Source organism: Gymnoscopelus microlampas (genome assembly GCF_963454915.1).
Source record: "Gymnoscopelus microlampas genome assembly, chromosome: 5".
Taxonomy (NCBI): Eukaryota; Metazoa; Chordata; class Actinopteri; order Myctophiformes; family Myctophidae; genus Gymnoscopelus; species Gymnoscopelus microlampas.
Genome location: NC_139942.1, coordinates 49,980,277 through 49,998,125, shown reverse-complemented (window position 1 = coordinate 49,998,125; position 17,849 = coordinate 49,980,277). Strand labels below are relative to the sequence as shown.

At 42.0% G+C, this 17,849-nt stretch overlaps 1 protein-coding gene across 4 annotated transcripts; it reads left to right on the top strand.

Moving 5' to 3' along the window:
* The first annotated feature begins 202 nt into the window (after positions 1–202).
* LOC311045779 (spindlin-1-like) lies at positions 203–16,916 on the top strand. 4 transcript variants are annotated; one of them, XM_084057831.1, is made up of 6 exons: positions 226–285; positions 1,642–1,722; positions 1,876–1,917; positions 5,233–5,504; positions 11,327–11,575; positions 14,912–16,916. In XM_084057831.1, exons 3-6 carry the CDS (start codon positions 1,898–1,900, stop codon positions 15,115–15,117), a joined length of 747 nt encoding a protein of 248 aa, XP_083913957.1. In that variant the 5' UTR covers positions 226–285; positions 1,642–1,722; positions 1,876–1,897; the 3' UTR covers positions 15,118–16,916. The 4 variants fall into 4 exon arrangements, with proteins under 4 accessions (XP_083913959.1, XP_083913956.1, XP_083913957.1 ...); XM_084057832.1 differs by lacking the exon at positions 226–285 and adding an exon at positions 423–934; XM_084057833.1 differs by lacking the exon at positions 1,642–1,722 and having other exon boundaries at positions 203–285; positions 11,327–11,560.
* Positions 16,917–17,849: the final 933 nt, after the last annotated feature.

The following is a 17,849-nucleotide window of genomic DNA, read 5'->3' as shown; positions in this document are numbered from 1 at the left end:
AAAAACAAAAAACAAACAAACAAACAAACAAACAAACAAACAAATGCACCCACATAACTGTATCGGGTGGGTTGAGCCGGTCAAAAATAGACCTCGGAGTCAGAGTTACCTAATCCTCCTAGGAGGGATGGACTACAAATCCCAGACTCCTTTGCGAGCGGGGCGAACGCAGCCCCCTGGTACTTGTAGTTCTCCAGATGACGATTGTTTCCTTGTAAAGAAGCGAAGCGGGCTCTGCTTTAGCAAAAAGACAAACAGATGTGAATATTGTTGAGCAGGTTAAAGGTAGGCCTGATCATGAACCATCATCCATACCGTCTGTGTAAACATTAGAGAGACATTTAACATAGGGCTTGTATACACCGTGAGGGTCGTTATAAATCATTTAAAAGTCCAGCATGGAGGCTAATGTGTGTGTGTGTGTGTGAGGCGTTTACATGGCGATGCGTGTTTCTTTTGTGTTTGGGCTTCTTGTGTAAAGAAGAAAAAAAAACACACAGCGATCCATCGCAGCTGTATTGATTATAAAACGTGTTTAGTAATCAATTATCTGGTTGATCAATAGATCGGATCGTCCTTTTAAACTAACGCATTCCAACGGATCTTGTCTGAGGAACACGTTCTGTATCTGTAGCCTTTAGCTATACTTATTACAATGTAACCACTGATATAAATGAAGCTATTTAACGGTTAACAGGCCATTTAATGGCCTGTTAACCGTTAAATGGCTACATTTGTATCAGTGGCTCTTCTTATTTACGTTTAAAGAGTAACTTTTGTTGGACTCGACATGGCAGCTTGTTTGTTTTGTTTAGCAGTGAAACGGATCCTCTGGCTCTAGTGGGTTTGAACTGAAGTGAACTGAACTAGAGGAGGACATCATTATAGGCCACAATGTACTGTTATGTTAATGTTGTTTACATCCGGTTGTTAGGTAATGTAAACTATAACTGTCTGTATGGGATCATTTAACATGACTTATTAGGCTACAACAAGCAACTATCGATGATCTTCTTAGTGTTTATTGTATTGATTACTTTAAATAATAATTGGATTTTATGTTCTTGGTGATTATTCTGTTGATTACTTTCAATTATGTATGATCTTAGTGATTATTGTATTGATTACTTTCAATTAATTGAATTAACCAATAGCATTTTGTGTGTGTGTGTGTGTGTGTGTGTGTGTGTGTGTGTGTGTGTGTGTGTGTGTGTGTGTGTGTGTGTGTATATATGTATATATGTATATATATATATGTGTGTATATATATATATATATATATATATATATATATATATATGCATATAAAATGCTATTTTTTCAGATTATGCTATTTTTATTATTATGAAGATTATGCTATTTTTGCAGATTATTCTGATGATTACTTTCAATTATGTATGATCTTAGTGATTATTGTATTGATTACTTTCAATTAATTTAATTAATCAATAGCACACACACACACACACACACACACACACACACACACACACACACACACACACACACACACACACACACACACACACACAAATCAATGTGAAACAATCTAGTTGATGTTGTATAATATAATCTACTTAATTGATTAGGCTGATTAACCACTTCAGCCCTGTTTTATAATTGTCGATCTGCTATTTTCAGTTTATTCTTTAAGAATAGATTAGTTCTGTTCCAACACTACTTTTGACTGAGCTGTTGGTGCAGAAATAAACCCGACAGGAGGTAGATTCTCTGTTTGCTTGATAATACACTATTATTATAACAGTTTTGATTTATGTTGCTTTAACTGTAATCATGAATAAATGCCTTGGTTTCAACCAGCCACATAATAACCAACACCACCATGTAACCTTCTCCTTCTGTGTCCCATTATAGGCTTGTGTGAATTTATGGAAACATGTCAAAGAAACGGGGCAGGTAGGCATCAAAATAATTCTGCTTTTAAATGTATCCTCTCTACACATGACGTCATGTTATAGTTCAAATAGAGTACAGAAGTCCTGACGTCACTCGTTCATCCCCTGGTTCGTAAGGTAATTTCTCTATGGAGAATAACATTGGGTCATCTTAGAATCGTCTCATATAAGAATTGTGGTCCAAAAATAAACAAACTGTCTCAGCGATATTGCCAGGGAGGAGGTTCTGTATCCTTTATGATAGTCAGTCACTCATATTTGATACAGTCTGTTTCTGGCGAAAATCGAACTAATTTTATCGTTTTCTCACCGTCAGTTGATGGTTCATATCCATAAGAGTCAAACCGCCGGGGTCATTTGTTTATTTTTGGAACACAGTTCTTATTTGACGCGATATTAAAGACGTCTATGGGAATTCAGAACGGGGGTGGAAAACCGCGAACCAGGTAGGATGTGTAAATTACGTCAGACTTCGGTTTTCCATTCATCTGTTTCCTAGGCTGTGTGTTTTCCACTTCCTGTTGATTTGATCCAATGAAATCCAATGAAGCTGGTCAGATGACCAATGATATCCAATGAAGTCGACAGGAAGTGGAAAACACACAGCCTTGGAAACAGGTGAATTGGCTCTATGCACAGCAGCAGACATATTGGAAATTGGGCCTCTTCCTTACTTCCTTCACAAGTGTTACCAATGATACTCAATTGTGTTCCATTCTGGTCAAACAGAGTCAGGGTGCTGTTATTGTGCAATGGTGGCTCACTGGAAACACTCTGTTAAGGGTCTCAAAGTGACACCAAATGGACCCTTTTGGGTCCATTAGGTTCCATTTGTACACTCTGAAGCCCCTTTTCCACCGGGGTTGAACCGGTTGTTTTTTTTCTTCTCGCCTAATTTTGAACCAGTTCCGAGTGTTTCCACTGAAAATGAGTTGGTACCGAACTCTAAAAGTTCTTTCGGGAACAGGAAACACAAAATCGGTGGTTCACCTTGTGAACTGTGACGACATACGTGGGCGTGTCGACAATAATCAGTAGGTTGGAAGACGGAAGACACTGTTGCGATATGTAAACATAAATAATGCCATCTGCAATAACGGCACGAACGCTCGCAGGTGATCTAAATGATCCGCCATCCTAATGAAATCCAAATTTAAACTTAAATGTACTTAAATGTATGTAAAAAAAAACTGACTTGTGTAAAACGTTTAAGCTGTCACATTCACACGGGAAAACTTATGGATACTGTTTACCGTTTGTGTTGTGCAACGCCCTCAGTGTATGACGTACCCTTCTTCTTTTCAATATTTGGTGTTTAGGTACATTAGCGCCACCAACTGAACTCCCTAGCCTGTTCGCTAGAAAGCACCACGGTTCCAAGAATCTAGAACGCCACTGGTTCGTGGTTCTAGAACCAAAGTTCTTTTGATGGAAAAGGGGCCTCCTCAGAGAGTTATGGGGGAAGTTTGACAACCACTGTGCTACACTAAGTGGAACAGAGCCTTCATTAGAATCGTCATCATGTTAAGGAAGAGGGCCCAATTTCTTTCCAATATGGCTGCTGTGCATGGAGCCCATCCAAGGGGCCAGCTTGAGATTGTTACATTGACTCCAATACGGAAGAGACAGTTCATATGAATAAGTAGTAGTTTCGCTGTTTTACCCCAGCAGGTGTCAGAAAGGATTTATTTTAACGCAAGCGGATGTTTTTTTGACAAACTTTAGACTAGATTTTCTTACCTTAATAAAAATTGTCATACATTCTATATGCTTCCAGTCGCTAGTTTAAAGTCTCTTTTCAATCATCATGATATGCGTTTTGCTAAATTATGGTCCCATTTATTCTAAAATTGACGATAAAGTAGGCTATTCTCTAAGAGGGGTGGGATGATTTGATTGACAAGTTACACAACCAATAGCCTTCATTCCCCGCCCCCGCTCTTGATTGACAAGCCACCCAACCAATAGCATTCTTTGGGGATTGTTTTCCGGTTCCTGTTCCCGACGTGCTTTTGGGCTTATATTAGAGATGGCGGATTTCAAATTCCTGAACAATCGGCTTGATTTTCGGTCTGTTGAAACCAGCGGTCTGGCTTTGTCCATCTCTTTTATAGACAAATCCACAGACGTGCTGCCTGTAGCTGCCTGTAGGCGGCCATTGCTGCGGTGTCGCGTCCGCGGAGCGTTGACACCGCAGCAATGGCTGCGCGCAGGGCAGTGCTCCGTGGATTTGTGTATACAGTCTATGAGCCCATCCCTAGACCTTACTGTGTACTTGTCCACCAGGGAAACGGAATGGACGCACACACTTGCTCTGGGACACTTGATTGTCTGCAGAGAACACTTAATTATTCTCGAGAGGAATCAGCTGGGAGGGATAGGACAGGAACTGGAGGCCTGGCTGGTAGGCAGCAGTGCACTGCATTGCAATGGAAATTAATTCAAATTAACCCAAATGGATAAAGCCACGGTTACATATTGCCATTTGACGAGGAGGCAGCAATTATATATATATACAGTCCTATTTTCTTTGCCATATTCCTCCTGGGCCACGCTCTTAGGGAAGATGTGCAATGAGGGTTTGAAAAAGGCAATCTGCAGTTTCCCATGTTTAGTATTTATTCGATCCCATGCTTTTTCTGTTACCAATACCCATCCCATATATTATGTTCTGTATTCTACTCCTCAGCTGCTCTCACACTGTAACATCTCCAAATCGATTTGAGACGAGCAAAAGTCTAAACGAATCTGTGAGCTTGTTTTTTAAATCAATAAGTCAAATTGCTATCAAGAGATTGACTGGCACCTGATTCTGTTTGATGTGAAGAGTGCACACTGTAGTTAGCCCATTAAGGAGAAAGCATCTGGGAACGTGGGAAAGCATCTGTTATTTATCTTTGAATATAGGCCTATATGTTTTTTAAAGCGAACATTTTTAACTCAAATCATTGCTTCTGTCTTCTAAATCCTAACAGTTAAAAATGTTGCTATAATATCAGTGGTTCTCAAACTTTTTCCATGTCAAGGACCACCCAATGATATGCATTTGTCCGCGGACCCCCCCCCCCCCCCCCATCTCAAAATATTTAGTTCCAGGGACCCCCAGAAGCAAAGATTTGAGTTAAAAACGTATATATATTCAAAGATATACACACATTTTCACGATCTTTCAAAAATAGCAGATCTACCAGCTCATATGAGCTTGTATATCTGCTATTTTTGATTAGCCAAAGACATCTAAAGTGACACAGATGCGTTCCCGGATTGAATGGGTTAACTAGGTGAACCATGTGTCTGTACTCTGTCCTCTCCACAGGAAGCGTAGCTGTGGGGAGCTGAGCGAAAGCTCGTCGTCGTCGTCCTCCGCCACCATGACGCCGGACCCCGACAACCTGCTGGGCCTGAGGATCCAGCACAACTGGCGGGAGAAGGGCAGCCTGACCAAGTGGAAGGGCACGGTGCTGGAGCGCCTCAGCGTCAACAAGAACCTCTACATGGTCAAGTACGACGGCTTCGACTGCGTCTACGGCATCGAGCTGTTCCAGGACGACCGCGTGTCCAACCTGCAGGTGCTGACGGAGAAAGTCGGTGAGTTGGTCGTGTCGACGAGGAGATGCTTCCCGATACATCACGTTTTTTTTACAGGTAAAGGATCCCTCTGGCTAATAAGCCGTATATGCAGGAAAAAACACAGAGGAGGGAGCGCACACCTGTGTTGATGACGTGCTGACCACGGCAGGTAATGGTATTGAAAAAGATTGTAGAAAGTATTGTCCCCTCCTGCATTACTCTGGAGAGTTCTTGATCCAGTTCGTTGTTGTTTTTTACTGTTTGTTTTCCTATTTGCTACAATGTATGTATATTTATATTTCTCAGAGCGTCCCAGAAATATGTATCTTTTTGTATATTGTTGTTGTATATTTAATATTTAATATGAATAATGAAAAAACCTACACAATTCACTGTCATACTGAAATAGTATGATGGTCACTTGTCAGTAATGGGTTGTTACCCACCCCACCCATGCTGTTGGGTAGATTGAGGACACTTCCATGTAATGAGTTCACCGTTGTCCCAGTCCCTTCATTTTCAACACCCAACCAAACCATCCTTTTAACCCATTCAATTCAGGAACGCATCTACAAATGTCTTCAAGGTTTCTGAAAAACGTATGTTGCTATATCAGTGGTTCTCAAACTTTGTCATAATTGTCAAGGACCCCCAAACTTATATGTATTTGGCCCACCGACCCCCAGATCAAAATATTAAGTTCCAGGGACCCCCCCGAAGATTTGAGTTACAAATGTTCCCTTTAGAAATATATATATTTGCAAAGATTTGCACAAATTTTCAAGATTCTTCCAAAAAAATGCAGATTTACAAACCCATAGTGCGGCACTCTGTGCCTTGTATATGCTAAAAAAAAAGCAAAGTATAAATTAATGGTTATAGCCAAAAATCTAAAATGACACAGATGCGTTCCCGGATTTAATGGGTTACAGAAGTGAGTGAAATTCATGTTTGTGCAAAAGGCTTCATCCACTGAACACAGCAGGCAAAATGGCTGCTGTGTTCACTAGTCAGATGGGGCTGAGCCATCTCTGGATGTCTTGTAATTTAAGAGGAGGTTACAGGTTATTTATTTAAAGCTTATTAGCTACACGGCCGCAGTATGTGATAATGGTGGGTGCTCTCTGTAACTGACCCCGGGTGCCAGGGCAGTATTCTATGTATATCACTTTCATATCAAGTTTTACAACTCGGATAAACTTATCAGATGGCGTTTTACTCAGTGCAACTGATCTATCTAGTTCGGAATGGCCAGTTGGGCTTTGACTGATTGATTGATGTACTTTATTTAGTAAGACATGAGAACATCAGTACAAATTCACAATACAAGGTCCACTAAACTGGGAGACTCATTAAGCACTAAGCTTGTTTAAGATGAGATCCCCATGCACACAAATCATGATGACTCGCGTGTGTGTGCGCGAGTGCATACGCGTGCGCACGCACACACACACACACACACACACACACCCCTACGTTGCTGAATGTTCACACAACATCACAGGAGGCAGGAGATGAAAAAATGGCCAACACATCGAAAGTGAAACATGAAAGTGGCAGTTTTCAAGATGTTTTGGCCGTCATCTCTGGAACGGAAGGTCCAATCTGCTCAGTTCAACTGACTTTAAGGGCATTAAGCACATGATGACACCTTTTCCGTTTTTCGGGCCTAAAATTATGGTAATTGTTCAGGCCGGCCCAGTTAGGGTCGGGCCTTGATTTTCAGGCCCGTTGAGAACTCTAACCCTTACAGGTCTGTAACTCTTCAGAGTTATGGGGATCCTTGAAATTCGAAAAGTTTCAGAAGTGCAGCATCAACTGAAGCATACAAAATAATTGATTACAGTAAATGTTATATCATCATGTGGTAGATGATGTGTTATCGTAATGGCATAGACTGGCATACTCGCCGATAACCGATACCTGTATTTTAGGCAGTATCGGCAGCTTTTCCCTGATACTGGTATCTGTATTGGAACAACTCTATTCCATACTTGCAAACCCATATAATCATAACTTGCAATGAAGTTTCTCACCGACAAAATTGTCCACAAGCATTGATTGATTGATTGAATACTTTAGTCAGTGTAAACAGCACATGGTACATTCAGACATTAACCCATTAAGACCTTAGGCGGCGATTCTTAAAAATGTTTTCTAAATCCTAACAGTTATTTGAAAAAACAATCTGAAAAATATTTTTCCAGGATTTTTGAAAAATAGCAGATCTACAAGCTCATAGCGCGGCACTCGCTGCTATTTTTGAATAGCCAAATCTTTAAGTGACACAGATGCGTTCCAGGTCTTAATTTAAGGCTAAAAGGATAACACAAAAAAGGCCTGGGAACTTGTTTCCATTGTGGCTCTACAGTATGTATTCAATTCATCAACATAGCATAGAAATAACACAATAATACATATCGTCAACAAATATAAAATACTATATGTACAACGGAGAAAAGGGAAACGTGTCAGCAGTGAATGTCACCTCCTTACTATGGTTTACCTCCCCTTTTGGTCTCCTGATAGATGGACTTTTAGGTCTGTTTTGAGAGAAGCCAGTGATCCACATCAGTCTTGATTTTGACAGCAAATGTTTTATTTAGTTTTAGTCATAGTCTTTTGAAGAAAATTCCATTTAGTTTTAGTCATATTTCAGTCATCTGAAAAGTTTTAGTAGACTAAATATAAGATTATAGTAGACTATATCTACAGTTGATTTAGTCGACTAAAATGTATTTTGGCGGGCCTTGATGCCGTCGTAATGCCGGATTTTACACTTGGTTAACGTGTCGCAGCGCCAGTGAAAAAAAGTAGTCGACGAACCTTTTTTCGTCATAGTTTTAGTCGACGAAATCAACACAGATCCACATTTCTACAGCATGGTCTGTGTGTGTGCATGGAGGGGGTGTGTGTGCATCTCCTCCCAGTTAGCAAACACCTCCATCTGCTGCAGTTGATCTGCTCCGGTACATCTGCTGCACAACACCCAGTTGTCCAATACTGTGTAGTAGTGCAATAAGGAAAACAAAAGGACACAAATCCATTTATAATGACTGTAACAGAGGACAAATAAAACAGCCATTCATAATGACTTTTAACAGATGATGTTGGCATTGGGTCAAAGCTAGAGAGGGCCCAACAAACATGGGAGTCTTGGAAGCTAGTGTTGGTAATTAGTGGAGATTAATTATCTGATGTTATTTGTCTGGTTTCTTTTGCAAATTTTGCTTTTACAATGTACTCAAAGAAAATATTTCTTGCCTATTTTATTGGAGCGTTAAAGGACGACTTCACCCATTTTCAACCTTTCTTCATATAATTGGTCCTCACTAATACTCATGATAAAATGGTACCATTTTTCTCTACTCGGTCTGTGTCTCGTAGGAGGGCTGTGGACAGTTCAGAAACCCATCTACCAGTGACATCATAATTAGGCAGATTTTTTTTCCCCAGCAAGATTTCAATTTTTTTATTTAGATTTTCATTAACGTGAGAACAATGGCTTCTATTATTGCATTGCAACTTTCCATGAATAGAAAGCCTGCAGTTTCTATTAGCTTGGATTCCCCATCGATTATGTCACTGGTAGACGGGTTTCTGAACTGTCCACAGCCTTCCTCTGAGACACAGAGTGAGTAGGGAAAAAATGGTACCATTTGATCATGAGCATTAGTGAGGACCTATTATATGAAGGCAGGTTGAAAATGGGTGAAGTCGTCCTTTAACAGCAGAACATATTACACCAGCATAATATATGATATACAGTATGTGTGTGTATATAGTTATACAGTATATATATATAGTAGGCTTTTTATTTAGTCTGTTGAGTTGGACGATGAGAAAAGTTCAATAGCTCATTTGTGTTCATGTATTTGTTACTCAGGCTTGTTTTCCTGCACCACAATGTTAAAAATGTCATTTATATATAATAATTTGATTTAGACGGATGCTACAGGCTCATTGCTTACCTAGTATCCTCCTTGGATTACCTGTGATCCTATTACTGAGGCACTAAACCAGTAGACTGGAGGAGCCAGCCCTATCGAAGGTCTTGAAGGGCGGATCGAAAGCCTTGCACTCGGTACCAGCGCTGCTTCCTATTGCTTCACCAATCTATGTCCCCGCCTAGAGTCATGGTGGCCAATCACGGTGCAGGGTTAGGCGGGTACAATGGTGGCCAATCACAGCGCAGGGTTGGGGGGTGCAATGGGTGTCGATGTCCAAACCTCACATATAGGGGCGGTTGCACCGCCCAAAAAAAAGGCATGGGTTTCCAAGGCTACTACACCAGTGGTTCTCAAACTTTGTTGTGCCAAGGACCCGGAAATTGATATGAATTTGGCACCCATCTGAAAATCTTTTGTGCCAGGGACCCCCAGAGGAGAAGATTTGTGTTCAAAAATCTCAAAATTATTCAAAACATGTTCAAGCACTTTTAAGATTTTTCAAAAATAGAAGAGGTACAAGCTTGTAGATCTGCTATTTTTAAATAGCCAATGTAACCACTTTTGCTGGGGAACCCCTCCAAGGACCCCTGGGGGGGTCCCCGGACCCCAATTTTGAGAACCATTGCACTACACTGTTTCTCTGCGTTTGATGCATGTGTTTACCTTATACCGTGTGATAAAATGCCTACATGGCAATTGATCATGTCGGCGTAAGCCAGATTTATACTTGGTTGCACACCGGTGTTGCACACACCGAAAATAGCCAGTCTAGATAGATGGATAGATGGATACCTTTTTATTGATCCCTGGGGAGAAAAACAACAACACAAGGTTACAGTGTCCTCACCCGCCCGCCACAAAACAAATGATATGATTGTCTACTTTCCGTGCGCACCAACAGTCATTAGTCTTCTAGTAGTCATCTTGTAGTAAGCAGGACGTTCTCTCTTCCCACAGTAAAATAATAATAATACATCAGACTACAAAACAACTTTATTAGGACCGGGGAAAAAAGTTAAAAACATTAAGCTAAGGCTTAAGAAGCAGAAAGGGAAATTTGGTTTGAGTTAGGCGGGGAAAGCAAGTCTGAAAAGGTGTGTTTTGAGGGAGGCTTTGAACACGGCAAGGATGGGGACGGCTTTGATGTGAGTGAGGTGGGAGTGGGTTCCAAAGGGAGGGGGGGCTGCAACTGAAAAAGCCCCGTCACCCAGTAAACAGTAATTAGTCTTCTTGTAGTAAGCAGTACGTTCTCTCTTCCCACAGTAAACCGTAATTGTCTTCTTGTAGTCTTCTAGTAGTAAGCACTGTTGATTTTGACAGCAAATATTTTGATTTAGTTTTTTGAATAAAATTCCAGTTTAGTTTTAGTAATATTTTAGTCATCTGAAATGTTTTAGTTTTTAGTCTAGTTTTAGTCTACTAAATATCATAAGATTATAGTCGACTAAATCTACAGTTGATTCGGTCGACTAAAATGTATTTTGTCGGTGACTTGATGGCGTCTTAATGGCTGATCTTATACTTGGTTGCATGCTGAAAATAGCAGATCTACAAGCTTACAACGCTTCACGCTGCGACGTGTTGTGAGCTTGTAGATCTGCTATTTTCAGAGCGCAACACCCAACCAAACATAAAATGACTTGTCTTTTAGTCTCTCTTTTAATCTCTTCCCCACTAATCCCTCATAACATTTTAGTCTAACTTTTATTTGACGACGAAATTGTCAATATATTTCGTCATGGTTTTAGTCATCGTAGCTTAGTTTTTATTTGTTTTTTTATTTCATTTTCGTCAGTGAAAAAAGGTAGTCGACGGACATTTTTTGTCATAGTTTTAGTCAACGAAATCAACACTGGTAGTAAGCAGTACGATCCCTCTCTCTTCCCACAGTAAACAAGATGATCAAGATCCCCTCCGGGGCAGAGGAGCTGGTGGGCCGGGCGGTGGAGCACCTGTTCGAGAAGGAGGACGGCGAGAAGAACGAGTGGCGGGGCATGGTGCTGTCCCGCGCGCCCGTCATGACCCACTGGTACTACATCACCTACGAGAAGGACCCCGTGCTCTACATGTACCAGCTATGGGACGACTACAAGGACGGAGACCTACGTGTCCTGCCGGAGTCAGGTACGCCGGAGTCAGGTATACTATGTTAGAACGATACCCAAAACCACCAGCCAGGGCAACTATGTTGGAACAATACCCAAAACAACCAGCCAGGGTAACTATGTTGGAACAATGCCCAAAACAACCAGCCAGGGTAACTATGTTGGAACTAAACCACCAGCCAGGGTAACTATGTTGGAACAATACCCAAAACAACCAGCCAGGGTAACTATGTTGGAACTAAACAACCAGCCAGGGTAAATATGTTGGAACTAAACAACCAGCCAGGGTAACTATGTTGGAACTAAACAACCAGCCAGGGTAAATATGTTGGAACTAAACAACCAGCCAGGGTAAATATGTTGGAACTAAACAACCAGCCAGGTTAAATATGTTTGAACTAAACAACCAGCCAGGGTAACTATGTTGGAACTAAACCAGTGGTTCTCAAAAGTGGGTCCTTGAGGCAGTTCCAGGGGGTCCCCAGCTAAATGAGAGATAGTTAGGAACCAAATGGACCCTTATGGGTCTGTAACGCAGAGAGTGTACAAATGGAACCAAAAGGACCCTGACCCTGGGTCCTTTTGGTTCCATTTGTACACTCTCAGAGTTAACTTAACATATTTTTAGATGAAAGGGTATTTGAAGTGGTAAAACTAGCAACGGAATGCATGTATCATTCATGTATTTATACACATATGTGCTAATAGTTTAGGGTACTTTAGTGGTTCTCAACCTTTTAGGGCTGCAACCCCACAACATGATTATAATTGACAAGCCCCTGGAATTGTAGGAGGAACCCCACCCCAAAATCATGTGTGTGGGGAGCCCCCTGCGGATCCCGACCCACAGGTTGAGAACCACTGGTTTAAAGGACACACTGTGTGTGTGTGTGTGTGTGTGTGTGTGTGTGTGTGTGTGTGTGTGTGTGTGTGTGTGTGTGTGTGTGTGTGTGTGTGTGTGTGTGTGTGTGTGTGTGTGTGTGTGTGTGTGTGTGTGTGTGTGTGTGTGTGTTGCTGCCGTTTCACAAACCTACAGATTAGGACGTTATGGCTCTGACAAGATGTTTCAGTCGTGAGCGTGTCATTTGGCTTCATTCCCAGTGTACAGCTGTTGTACCTCCTGCTGTAATGAATGAATGGATCTGTGCTGAACATTTTGTGCTGAACATTCTCTGACCCCCAGAACAGCAGTGGAAGCAGTGAGGGAGATGTCACAATGACTTACAATCAGTGTTGCCACATTATGTGACGGTAATAAGCAACCTAGGTCTAGGAAAACAAGCCGAAAAAAGAAGCGACTATAGGCAAGTCAAGTCAAATGTATGTATATAGCACATTTAAAAACAGCAGTTGACCCAAAGTGCTTTCCAAAACGAGAGCCAAAAAAAAAGACCTTGAATAGACCTTAGTCTATTCATAAAGCAAAATAAAGACCACATGAGCACTTTAAAGCTATATACTGTATACAATGGCGTTTTGAAAATAGACAATCCACGAGCTCACAACGCGTCGCATCGTGAGCTTGTAGATCTGCTATTTTCCAGAAGAATCTTGACCTAAAATGTGGAATATTTAGAAGATTCTTCCCTGCCACAAAACATGCTCAGATGGGGGGTTATAGGGACAAATAGATATTAATATTAATTTGGGGTTCCGTGGCATGGAAATATTTGAGAACCACTGGTTTAATAGATAATTATTTAAAAAATGAGGAAGCAAGCCCAAATAAGCAACCACACTTTAGAAACAAGCCCCAAAAAACGCAAACCATTACAGGAAAATAAGCCCAAAGTTGCTTATAATAACCCATTAAGACCTGGAACTGTGTCATTTTTAGATTTGAGCTAAAAAAGCATTATTTTACACTTTGGGTTATTCAAAAATAGCAGATATACAAGCTCATAGCGCGGCACTCTGTGCCACGCTATGAGCTTGTAGATCTGCTATTTTTGAAAAATCGTGAAAATGTGTGCAAATCTTTGAATATATATATATTTTAAAAGCGAACATTTTTAACTCAAATCGTTGCTTCTGGGGGGTCCCTGGAACAAAATATTTTGATGGGGGTTGGCGGCCAAATACATATAATTTTGACCTTGACATGAAAAAGATTGAGCACCACTGATATAGAAACATACGTTTTTCAGAAAACTGTTGAGATTTAGGAGACATGTAGAATCGGCTTCAGGTCTCAATGGGATAAGCGGACATGGCAACACTGCTTACACAATCTGTTGGTTCAGTTGTTTGGTTCAACTTGTGATCTTGAGCAGCAGGGGAATGATCTGGACCAGGCTGCAGATACACGGGGAACAGGCTGGTTGAGGTCAAGGTTCATCTCCCTACTCCCTTTCCTGGCGTCCCTATTTTGGGCATTTTTTGTTCACATTTTCAAAGAAAATCCAAAATAGCTCACAACATGTTGTTGATGTCATGTGACGCGTTGGTGAGCTTGTAGATGAGCTATTTTTGTAATGGGGGCCTTTACAAGTTAAACCCTGGCAGTCCCCCAGGGTTCTATACCAAGTCCGCCACAAAATCTCTCTCTCGAAAATTTGCTGCTCCACGAGCTCACAACCACAACGTGTTCTGCGCTGTTTTCACTGAATGTTTGACCCCAGAATAGGGATGTCTGCGGTTTTCAAAGTGAGGTCCCTGGGGAGGACCCCCAGGGGGTCCTTGAGATGGTATTCAGGCGGTCCCCAGCTAAATGACTTGATAGTTAAATAGGAACATCATGGAACCTTACAGGAGGTCTGCAAATCTGAGAGTGTACACAAATGGACCCTTACCCTGTCCCCGCAAGTATCACAGAATTTTAGAAATGGACATTGTGAGGACCCCCCCCCCCCCAACAATAAATTGTTTTATTTTATGGTTAAATATTTGAAAGTTAAACGGATAGTTCACCCCCAAAATGGCTTTTTTTCCTATTGATTAGTCACCCCATGGAGGCTTGAATTCATGGATGTCTTGAATGTTTTTGTCACATTCCTAAGCCAATAATTTGATGACCGGCTGCGGTTCCGGTTGGAGACACAAAGAGTCTCCTTTGTGTCTCCTACCGGAACCGCTGCCTACTGGTTCACTGGTCATGAAATTATTGGCTTAGGAATGTGACAAAATAATTTTTTTGGGTGAACTATTCTTTTAAGTTTACTATTAGGAAAGATTCATGTTGGGATTAGGATTAAACATTTAGAGGTTAAGTTTGGTGCTGGAGTTATGCCTGGTTTATACTTAGGTGCTGGAAAATTGCTCTTCTTTTCAGATCTTTCTGTTTTTCGGCGATTACATTTTCAGCTATTTTCAATGTCCTCACAAGTATAGTCATACAAACCTGTGTCCGTGTGCTCCCCTCCTCCCCCAGAGAACAAACACCTGCTCCCGGCGGACAGGAAGCCGGGCGAGGAGACGGAGAGCCTGGTGGGGAAGCAGGTGGAGTACGTGACCGACAACGGCCTGAAGAGGACGGGCCTGGTCATCTACCAGGTCCCCGCCAAGCCCACCGTGTACTACATCAAATATGACGATGACTATCACATCCACGTGTACGACCTGGTGAAGACCACCTAGTGGTGGTGAAGACCACCCCCACCTCGTACTGACTCGACTGACAGCTCCCACCACCCCCTCCCCCCTCTGTTACCAACCAACCACACTCAACATGTTATCTCACTATTAGTGATGGGTCGTTCACGATCGATTCGTTCAAAAAGAACTAGTTCTTTGGCATGAACGAACCCGTTCACTTCCTGAAGCTGTTACGTTCACGCTTTCGTTCATGCCCCCCGTCCCCCCCGTCACCTCCCCCGGTACACAGGACGGGAGGAGGGCGGCCTGTTCCCATGACAGACGGTTGTTTTTCACTAGACATGAACGAATCATTTGAACGGATCATTGCCGTGAACGTGAACGAAATCGTTCGTTCACTGAAATGAACGTTTTCTTTTCTCCCACCACTACTCACTATACAAGCATTAGTCTCAATCTATAACGAGGACAGTGTAAAGGTTTTTTTTCAGACGGGAGAGCGTCACACACACACTACGCTTGGCGTTCTCACTTGGATCAGCGGGGGGGTCGCACTGTGCTCCTCGTGAACACACACACACACACAATCGCTCTGCCAGTAAACGCCAGGCGGCGATCTATTCTACGCCCCGCATCAGCTGTATTCAAATCCTTGTTCTTGCGTCTCACGTGAGGGGAAAAAAAGAAACTGACAATAATCCGGCTCTTGTCGCAGGTTATAGGGTGTGTGCAGTGAAACAAGCGCCACAATTTCACGGGATGGCGTTGCCCCTTCAGATCCAAACTAGTCGCCTCCGTCTGTCATTGAAAATGCATTACTGAGGCGTGTCAATCGCTCCCCGTTCTGTAAAGCCCTTCATAATGGGTCAGTTGTTACACTCTCAGCGTTACAGCAGAACAACGCTTTGATAGAGGTTTGGGTTGTAAGTTAACTTGCCACGATGTAACTCCAAATATCTTCTATACGCATTGTGAGCTTGTAGATCTGCTACTTTTCCCCGGCGTAGGGATGCAGAAGTTCCAGTGGTGTGATAATACAAATGTATTTGCCACCTTGGACTTGCATTGCACGGTGGAACAGCTCTCTCCAAGTGGCTTCTGACAATGTATAAAATGACCTTTAAAACAACGTGGGGTTTTGTAATATTATTATACAATGTCAGAATCCTCTTTTTTGTGTGTTTGTCTGTCTGCTAAAAGAGTGACTTTGAGACCTGTCAATGAGGAGAAAATAATATATTTTAGAATATTAATTTCTACTTAAACGGAGCAGCTATTGAAGTTTATCTCACCGATATGTTGTAGTTGCATCATTGCAAAGGTAAACTACACAACCCAGACCTCTACCAAAGAGACATTTCACTTTAAATCAGTGGTTCTCAAAGTAGGGTCCAGGCAGGACCCTCTGTGTTCCTTGAGGGGGTTCCAAATGGACATTTTGTGTAACAGGTGTTTAACTCTGAGAGTGGTATAAATGGAACCAAATGGACCGGGACCCGGAAGGGTCCATTTGACCCTCTCTCAGGAGTGTAACAGTCCTTGAAATTAAAAGAATGTTTGAGAACCACTGCTTTAAATTGACACTCAGGATGTTGCAGTGTTGCCAAACGTTACCTGCTATAGTGTTTTGTTTTTCCTACAACGGGAGAAGCCCCCCCCCCCCACCTCCCTCTTTCCCTTAGGGGCTGTGTCCACAAAGAACGCATTTTTTGAGTTGACAGAGCCATGCAATTCTATGGTAAATACGCGCTGGTGTTGCTCCCTCTTCCGGGAGTCCCTCTTTCTTTAGTGTTTCGACCAGGTGGGCATGGTTGTACGGGACGCAGCAGTGCACGCTTCATTCAGGACCTAACCACGCCCACCTGGTCGAAACACCAAAGAAAGAGGGAGCCCCGTGTGGACTCCCTCTTTCTTTGGTGTTTCGACGCGGTGGGCGTAGTTGTACGGGACGTGGTTTGAGAACCACTGATCTAGGAATAAATAAAATGACAATATATAAAGCTATAAAAACCGTAGTGCAACATCAACTGAAGCATTCAAAATACAAAATGATGTGGTATGGGAATGGCCTAGACTGGCATACTCGCCAATACCGATGCCAGCATTTTAGGCAGTATCGGCAGCTTTTCCGATACATGTATCGGAACAACTTATCTGACAAACTCGGTCATTTACCAACGTTTGAATTGTTATCGCAACCATGAGAAGCCCTTGTTTACCGTTGTTTTATAGCTATGCTTTTTGTGCATAAAACTGTCTCAGATGACGTTTGAGCAGTGAGCACCTCAGTGGTTGATAGATTATGAGCACTATGGACATGATATCCAAAGCTGTGTATGAGCGCTATGGACATGATATCCACTATGGACATGATATCCAAAGCTGTTTATGAGCGCTATGGACATGATATCCAAAGCTGTGTATGAGCGCTATGGACATGATATCCACTATGGACATGATATCCAAAGCTGTGTATGAGCGCTATGGACATGATATCCACTATGGACATGATATCCAAAGCTGTGTATGAGCGCTATTTACATGATATCCACTATGGACATGATATCCAAAGCTGTTTATGAGCACTATGGACATGATATCCACTATGGACATGATATCCAAAGCTGTGTATGAGCGATATCCAAAGCACTCCTCAGCTCAAAAGGCGTTCTTTGTGGACACCGAGCCCCTGGTAGCTCCGTTATTTCTTTGTAGTCAGTGTTTACTGGCATGGGGGAGGGGTGACTAATATGTTAAAACATTGTTTTGTTTTG